Below are 8,293 nucleotides of genomic sequence, written 5' to 3'. Positions count from 1 at the left end.
GGGCCGCGGCCGGGCAGGCTGACATCATTCCGGGGAGGAGCGGTCCCTCCCCGCGCCGGCGGAGGGGCTCCGCGGCCAGCGCCGCACCGGCCGCGCCAGGGGAGGGGGGCGGTGGGGACCGGGCACCCCGGGGGCATCCGGGACGGGATGGAGCGGCGAGACCCAGCGCTGCCTGGGACAGCCCCGGGGAGCGCAGTGCCTCCTGCCCCGGGATACCCCAGGCAGGCCCCGGGGATACCCCGGAGGAGACCCCACCGCATCCCCTGAGATGCCACGGAGAGACCCCAAACAGGTCCTGGTGCTCCCCCAGAGCAACCTCACTATATCCCACAAGACACCCTGCAAAGGCCCCAGGGGTATCCTGGAGGAGATCCCACTGCATCCCCTGAGACACCCTGGAGGGACTCCAAACAGGCCCCAGGGACAGCCAGAGGAGATGCTGCTGCATGCCTGAGATGTCCTGCAGAGATCCCAGGCAGGCCCCAGGGACACCATGGGGACAATCCAAATGGGCTCTAGAGACAAGAGCCCAGAGGAGACCCCAATGCACACCCCAAGACCCCCTGGAGAGACCCCAGGGATACCCTGGAGAAGACCCTGCTGCATCCCTGGAGACACCCTGCAGAGACCCTCCCCTGCATTGCAAGGTGCCTTGGAGAGAGAGCCCAAACGGGGCCCAGAAAAACCCAGATGAGCTCTGGAGACATGCCAGAGGGACCCCTCTGCACCCCCCAGACACTCCAGAGAGACCTCAGGGCACCTCCCAGGGCTCCTCACAGAGACCCCCACGGGCCCCTCACAAACCCTACTGAGACCCAGACAGACCCTTGTGCCCTCCTGCATGCCCAGCGTGACCCCAATGAGCCCCTGGTGCCAGAGTGACCCTGTTTGGCTCCCCTGCACCCCCAGGATCCCCCCACACTACCCACCAATGAGACTTTCAGACACCTTGGGGCGACTCCAAAGAGCCACCAAGCACCCAAAAACCCCAGTGTGACTTACCAGGCTCCCTGAGATACCCCCCACAGGGTGCCTGCACTCCAGAAACACCCCAGGGGGACTGCCGTGTCCCCCAGCATACCCCAGAGGTGGCCCCAAAATCACCCCCAATGTCCCACATAAAGCCAGCTGACTTTCTCTGGGGCACAGCCAGCATCTCCATGTCTCAGCCCTCTACATCACCATGCCCACAGCAGACCCATGGCGAAGGGTACCTGCCCCCATCCCCTCCCAGCCGTGCAGGGTACAGGCAGGGAAGGGGAGCCAGCCCTGCCCAGATGCCTCCAGTCTGCATCCCAAAAGAGGCTGGGAATCCCGAACCCCGACTGGTACTGGCTCTGCCCTGCTGCAGGAGGGGATGCCAGCCCCGAGGTTGGTGTCCATGCCCAGGCACCTAGACTGGTGAGGGACCTCCGGGCAGCCCCTCCTCACAGGCAGTGTCTCTTGCACCCTGCCCCCTTGCTCGTACCCCACATGGCAGCTCTGAAACCTGTCCCTCAACTCAAAGCCATGCTGTGTCCCTTTCCCTCTGGCCACACAGCCCCAGGGCTGCCACAGCACCTACTTGGCAGCAGGGGCTGAGCCCGCCCAGCAGTCCCTGATGCCCCCTGATGCCTCCCCAAGGGAGCCTCCAGCTCCCCTGCAGGAGCCTCGATGGCTCCTGCAGAAACCAGGTGTCTATTTATCCATGTGCCCATCTATCCCAGCATCCACCTGTCCATCCCAGCATGCATCTATCCATGCCCCCATCCATCCCAGCATCCATCTATCCATGCCCCTATTCATCCCAGTGTCCATCCATCCATGCCCTCATCCATCCTGTTGTCCATCCATCCATGACCTTATCCCACCTGGACACCCCAGTGACAGGCACCACTGAAAGCACCACAGCTCCTGCTGTGGGGGCAGTGGGGAGCTGGGGGGGGAACCTGCTCCCTGCCCCCCTTCTCTCCCATTTCCAGGCAGCACTGGGCTGAGCTGTGCCAGGGGATTTGGGTCCCTCCGCTGGGACCAGCTCTGTGGGGAGCTGTGTTCCCTGGTGCGGCTCCGGTAATGGGCCCTAATGGAGGCAGCGTGGCCGAGCGCTGGGGGGGCCGGCAGCGCTGCGGGGGCTGCCCCCACTCACGGCTGGGGACAAGTGGGAATGCTCAGGGCCTCTTGTTCCGGCCACCCCACAGCAAACGCCTGTGGGGCTAAGCAGTGGGGTGGGATCTGCTGCACCCACTGCCCAGGGGCACCTGCAGGGACCCCTGCAGCACGCACACCCCCCCCACACACCTGCTTGCTGTGGGCACAGGGGAGGGCTCCGGAGGGGCCTGGGGGTAGCAGGGGGGGAAGATGGAGCATGGGGAGAGGCAGGGATTCTCGTTCCTGCTTCCCTCCCCCCAGATGGATTTTATGGATGGGCTTCTCCTTCCCTCCGGCTAATGGGCTGCGGGACCCATGGGAGCCCCGGCGTTAGGGTAAGTGCGGGGTGGGGCCGAGCTGGAATGGGGGGAGCGCATTTACCACCTCCCCTGGGACCCCCCTTCCCCTGCGGGCAGCACCGATGCTGCTGGGAGGGCTGGGTCCCCCCCACAGCGGGGAGCTGGGGACCCCCACACAGCCAGGATCCAGCCCCCGAACCTCCCCTCCTGTGGGGCTGGGGCTGAGCAGGGGGAGGGTGGAGACCCCCCAGTCTCTCCTGGGCTGGAGAGGGACCCCCCTGTGCCCTCTTGGCACAGGGAAAGGGGTTTGGCAGCAGAGCTGGGAAAGGTGACCCACACCAGACCCACACCAAGCTGCTGTCAGACCCACACCAAGCTGATGCCATCCCGTGCCAGACCCATGCCATCCCACACCAGACTCATGCCAAGCCCCTGCCATCCCACACCAGACCCACGCCACCTCACACCAGATCCATGCCAAGCCACAGCCATCCCCCCCAGATCCATCCCCCTCCCAGGACCACCCCAAAAACCCGCCAAGCCCCCCTCACCAAGCCACCCGGCGCGTTCCACCCGTGCCATCTAGTGGGATAAGGCTAGAAGACAGCTGGGCTCCCACCACGCACCCGTTGGGTGCCCACCCTTCCTACGCCCCACAGCACCCCAGGGACACGCTGGGCACATGCCACCATGCTGGCATAGGGCACTGCCCCGGCGTGGGGTGGGCGAGATACGCAGCCCCGGCCCTCGGGAGCAGCCGCATCAACTCCGGCTTTATTGCAAAACGAGTCTGTGGGGACGCGGGCACTCGGGGATGCTGGTGCCACACGGGGTCCCAGCCCCGCCTGCTGCTGGCACGGCCCCCACAGAGGGACCCCAGCACTTGGGGGGACAGCAGTCTGCAGTGCTAGGAGGGGTGGGGGCCACTGTGGGGGTCCCCACTGTCCCTTACGCCGAGCTCTGGGCTGGCAAAAGTGTCCAGGCTGGTGGGTGAGGGGGACGGGTGCTGCACGTCCTGGTCACTGGGGCAAGGGTCCCCACAGCGGGGCTGCGGGATGGCACTCTCTTCTTGTTTCTGGGAGGTGGAGGCGTCGGGATGAGCCGGGTCAAGGTCCTCACCCCCATTGTCCTGGGCAGCCCCACTGTCCCCCTGGGCTGGGACCACACCGGGCAGCCCGTCCTCCTGGGGCTGAGCTGGGGCTGGGCTGGCGGCAGCTCCTCTGCTCCCTGGCACCTCATCCCCACCGGCTGGTGCTGGCCGAGATGCCCTCTCCATGCCAGGATCCTCCTCGGTGGCCACCGGTGTGACTTGCTGGTGGCACATGGGGCACGTGTCCTGCACGTAGAGCCACTTGCGGAGGCAGGTGGCGTGGAAGAAGTGACTGCAGGGGGTGATGACGGCCACCTGCATGTCCTGCGGGGCAGGGAGAAGATGTCACCCAGCGGGCAGGGGACCCCTTGGGGGCTGCCCAGAGCAGGGACCCCCAGCACTTCAGGGGTGGCGGCAAGGGGAGGGGGCTGACCTGGAAGCAGATGGCACAGACATCGTTGTGGTCCCGCAGCTGCCCACCTGTGGCCCGGGGCAGGGAGTTGATCTTCTTGGCAGCCTCGCGGCGCAGCAGAAAGCTCCTCCAGCCCGACTGAGCGCGCAGCCAGACGTTGAAGTAGGAATGGATGATGATGACGGAGGCGCCCATCCAGCTCCACTCTCCGAAGAGGGACTCCCAGGTGCCGTAGCCCACCACGCAGACGGCCACCAGGAACTCCAGCACCCGGCTCACCGCGTTCACGCAGTAGATGATCTCGTCCATCCGCTCCAGCGGTGTGTCCTGGAGCAGCTCCACCATGAAGAGGGCATAGATGAAGAGGGTGCCCATCACCTGGAAGCAGCGGGATGGAGCCGTGTTGAGGGTGGCCGGACAGCAGATTGCACATCCCCACCCAGTGTCACTGGTCGAGGTTTGGGGCAGGGTTGTGGGCATGGGATGGGCAGGGCTGCCCACACAGGGGGGGTCCAGTGAGACCCCAGTCAGGGGGAGCGGGAGCTGCCGTACCTGCAGAGAGGTGAGCATGCAGCTGGAGACCAGGATGAGCAGCCAGAAATCCAGGTGGAAGAAGTGGGCGATCTTGTAGGCCATGAAGCAAGGGAAAACCAGCAAGAAGAGGCACATGCTGACGCCGCGGAAATGCTTCCAGGGGCTCCTAGGGGAGGCACAGCTCAGCGGGGCCATGCCCGCCCTGGGAGCAGCACCCACCCCACCGGGGACCCCATGCTCCAGCCCCTTCTTCCTGCACTAATTATGCCCAAAAAAGGGCAGTGAGGACCCGAGGTGGAAGGAGCACATGGAGGGTATGGGACCCAGCCTGGCTCTTCCCCAAGGCAAGTGGGGAGGACCCCCACTGTTCCTCCCCACTGCCCCCCAGCATGGGGGGGGCCAGATCCTGCTGCTCTTCCTTCTCCCGGTACCTGTTGCGGGAGGCTCCCAGCGCCAGCACGATGGGATCAGCTATCTCGATCATGGACTGCAGCGTGGAAGTCACCACGATGAAGAGGATGATGCTGAGGAGGAAGGTCCGCTGGAGGATCTGCAGGTCGAGCAGCCCCGTCTGCAGCGCCAGCAGCAGCAGCGTCACACCCTCCGTCACACCCCTGCCAGGAGCGGGGTGTGAGGCCGGCAGCCACGGGCATGCCCCACGTGGCACCGCCTGTGCCATGCCCTGGTCACCCCTTGGGGACGTGTCCCCGTCCCCAGATCCCTGGTGACACTCCCATCCTCCCCACCCTGCGCTGGGATCCTGCAGGCAAACTGGGCTGGGAGGAGGGATGCCAACCCGTGCCCCCTGCCGCGGGCTCACCTGTGCATGACGTTGCCGTTCTGGAAGGCGCTGAAGCCCAGGAGGTAAAACTTGCAGAGGTTGAGGACGCCCAGGGCGAGGTAGGAGACGGTGAAGGTGAGGCCGATGAGGGAGTAGGGGGTGCTGCAGCACTCAGCCGCGCTGCAACGGAGCCTGGGATGAGCGAGGACGCCGGCAGGAGCCGACAGGGGCCAGACAGCACCCACCGCAGCTCCAGCCCCTCCTCATCCTCCTCCCACAGCCAGGCTGGAGGAAGGCTGAGCTCCCCCAGGTCCTGCCTGCCCCGGTCCCTACCTGCTGAGGAGGAGGAAGAGGAAGCCCTGCTGTGCCAGGGGGCTGCTGGAGGAGGTGAGGAAGGAGGAGAGGCGGAGGGAGAAGAGTGCCAGCCAGAAGACGAGGAAGAGGAGCGGGATGGCCAGCTGGCTCCAGAGGGACACAGCCAGCGCGACCAGTCGGTACACCTCCAGTGCCTGTGGGGAGAGGATGCTCAGCAGGGCTGCCCCCCATCCCACCCCACCCCACACGTGGGGGACAAGGAGGGTGCAGAGTCATGTGAGGGGACAGCCCTGCAGCAGACTGTGAATCAATGCAGGCTCAGCATGGGAGCCCCCGTTCTGCAGCCCCCCATCCCGCAGCCCCCCATCCCGCAGACCCTCACCCTGCAGCCCCTGCCCCACAGCCCCCCCCTTCCCGCTCACCTGCACGACCTCCCGGCAGGCGGCAGCTGCCAGTTGGAAGGGGACGAGGATGTGGGAAGCGAGGACATAGAGGACCTCCAGGGAGGTGAGGACAACAGCGAAGGTGTTGAGGATGGGCAGGGTGTGGAGGGGGAGGCCGCAGAGACGAGCCAGCACCGGCAGCAGCGGGGCCCCGAACAGCCATGGCCGCCTGCTCCTCATCAGGAGGGAGCAGAGGGTGCACAGGCAGAGCTGGCCTGCAGAGGGGACAGGGACGTTTGGGCACATGGGAGGATGTGGGACCCCCCACTCCCCCAACCGTGTCCCCTCCTTGGCTCCCCTGGCACAGCCACCTCGCATGGGCACCATCACGCTGAGCAGTGCAGACAACCCAGTGCGGCCGAGCCACCATCACCCAACACACCCTCCCATGGGTGACGGCTCCCCACAGCCAGGTCAGCACAGGAGACCCCCACCCTGCACAGTGCCACCCCCCCGCCCCCTGACAGGGGACATTTTGGGAGGCTGGGACCCCCTCCTGGCTCACCGGCGAGGGCAGTGGCGAAGCGGCTGAGCGCTGCGGGGTCGCTGTACACGGCACCCTGGAAGCCATACTCCAACTCGCGGCGGACGTAGTCCCTGTGGGGACAGAGGGTCAGCCCCCAGCCACCCCCCTGCACCCCGGCCCGGCCACCCCCAGCCCCCCTCAGGCTCACCTGGCTGCCATGTGGCCCGCGGCAAGCAGCAGGGCGGTGAGGAGGTGGAGGTAGAGCTTCACCAGGGACCGCACTGGCAGCATCAGCACCACCAGGCACAGTAGGTGGCCTGCAGGGAGGGGGGACAGAGGGGTGAGATAGCCCCACTGAGCCCCCCCACCTGCCCAAGACCCCCCCTCCAGGCAGGTAGCCCCTGTCAGTGACGTGGTTGCCACCGCACATGGTGCTGGGCTGGTGTGGGCAAGACGGGGCTGTGCAAGGAGCACCTCCTGGCCCCAGGGCCCACAGCTGTCCCCACTTGTCCTGGACACAACGCTGGGGGGACAGCCTGGCCCACTGTCCCTGGGGACAGCCCAACATCAGGTGGGTCTCAGCAGGGGCTGGGGTGGCAAGACCCATACAGCCATCCCTTGTGGTGTCCCCAGGGACAGTGAGGACACCCCAAGATGTGTCCCCAGCCTGGCCAGGGCCTGGGTGTCCCATTGTGTCCCCACCATGGCCATCCCTTGGGGTGTCTTCTCCCTGTCCCAAACCTGGCCACCCCTTGGGATGTCCCATCATGTCCCCAACTTGTCCATCACCTTCATGTTCCCTTGTGTCCCCAACCCATCCATGCCTTGGGGTGCCTCCTTGTGTCCCCAGCACTGCCAACCACTGGGGCATCAACACTGTGTCCCCAGCCTCACCCACCTTGGTGTCTTCCCTCCATGTCCCCAACCCTGCCAGGTGGGGGGTTCCCAACCTTGCCAGGCCCTGGGGTATCCCAACTGTATTCCCAACCTAGCCATTCTCTGAGGTGTTCCCTTGTGTCCCAAACATGGCCATCCCCTGTGTCCCCTATCATGTCCCCACCCTGGCCATCCCTCGGGATGTACCCTCCTGTCCCCAGCTTGGCCATGCCATGAGGTGTCCCTAACCTGTCTGTCCCTGAGAGTGTCCCCTTGTGTCCCCAACCTGTCCATCCCCTGCATGTCCATCGTGTCCCCAACATGGCCATCCCTTGAGATGTACCCTCATGTCCCCAACCTGTTCATCCCTGGGCTGTCCCCACTGCGTCCCCAACCTGGCTAAGGCCTGGGTGACCCCACCGTGTCCCCAACCTGGCCACCCCTTAGGATGTCCCCACCGTGTCCCCAACCTGGCTAAGGCCTGGGTGTCCCCACTGTGTCCCCAACCTGGCCACCCCTTAGGATGTCCCCACCGTGTCCCCAACCTGGCTAAGGCCTGGGTGTCCCCACTGTGTCCCCAACCTGGCCACCCCTTAGGATGTCCCCACCGTGTCCCCAACCTGTCCATCCCCAGTTGTGTCCCCATCGTGGCCACCCCTTGGGATGTGCCCTTATGTCCCCAACCTGGCCACGCCACGAGGTGTCCCCCAGCCTGCCTGTCCCCGCGGGTGTCCCCAGCTTGTCCATCCCTGGGGTGTCCCCGGCCTGGCCCGCCCCAGGGGACCCCCCCGCGTCCCGCCGCAGCCCTCACCCAGGCAGTAGGCGCCCCGGAGGGCGGGGGGCCGCAGGAGGGGGGGGTCCCCGCGGCGGGGCCGCAGCAGGTCGCCCAGGGCCGCCGCGTCCCAGCGGTACAGCAGGTCCAGCAGCGCCAGCCCCGGCACCCGCAGCGC

General features: G+C 66.2%; 1 protein-coding gene across 1 annotated transcript in view; it reads right to left on the bottom strand.

Annotated features, from left to right (window-relative positions):
* Window positions 1-3,173: 3,173 nt before the first annotated feature.
* Window positions 3,174-8,293, bottom strand: part of LOC106902897 (RING finger protein 145-like) — a 5,304-nt gene continuing 184 nt past the window's right edge. The window contains exons 2-11 of the mRNA XM_014966727.1: window positions 8,155-8,288; window positions 6,676-6,784; window positions 6,507-6,598; window positions 5,981-6,216; window positions 5,577-5,752; window positions 5,283-5,423; window positions 4,894-5,076; window positions 4,481-4,628; window positions 3,950-4,306; window positions 3,174-3,840 (exon numbers count right to left, since the gene is read on the bottom strand). Of these exons, the coding sequence (XP_014822213.1) occupies window positions 3,334-3,840; window positions 3,950-4,306; window positions 4,481-4,628; window positions 4,894-5,076; window positions 5,283-5,423; window positions 5,577-5,752; window positions 5,981-6,216; window positions 6,507-6,598; window positions 6,676-6,784; window positions 8,155-8,288 (2,083 nt within the window). The 3' untranslated portion in view covers window positions 3,174-3,333. The remainder of the gene's footprint in view (window positions 3,841-3,949; window positions 4,307-4,480; window positions 4,629-4,893; window positions 5,077-5,282; window positions 5,424-5,576; window positions 5,753-5,980; window positions 6,217-6,506; window positions 6,599-6,675; window positions 6,785-8,154; window positions 8,289-8,293) is intronic.

This window comes from Calidris pugnax, unplaced genomic scaffold, assembly GCF_001431845.1.
Source record: "Calidris pugnax isolate Ruff unplaced genomic scaffold, ASM143184v1 scaffold14, whole genome shotgun sequence".
Lineage (NCBI taxonomy): Eukaryota > Metazoa > Chordata > Aves > Charadriiformes > Scolopacidae > Calidris > Calidris pugnax.
This window is presented reverse-complemented; position numbering and strand designations above follow the sequence as displayed.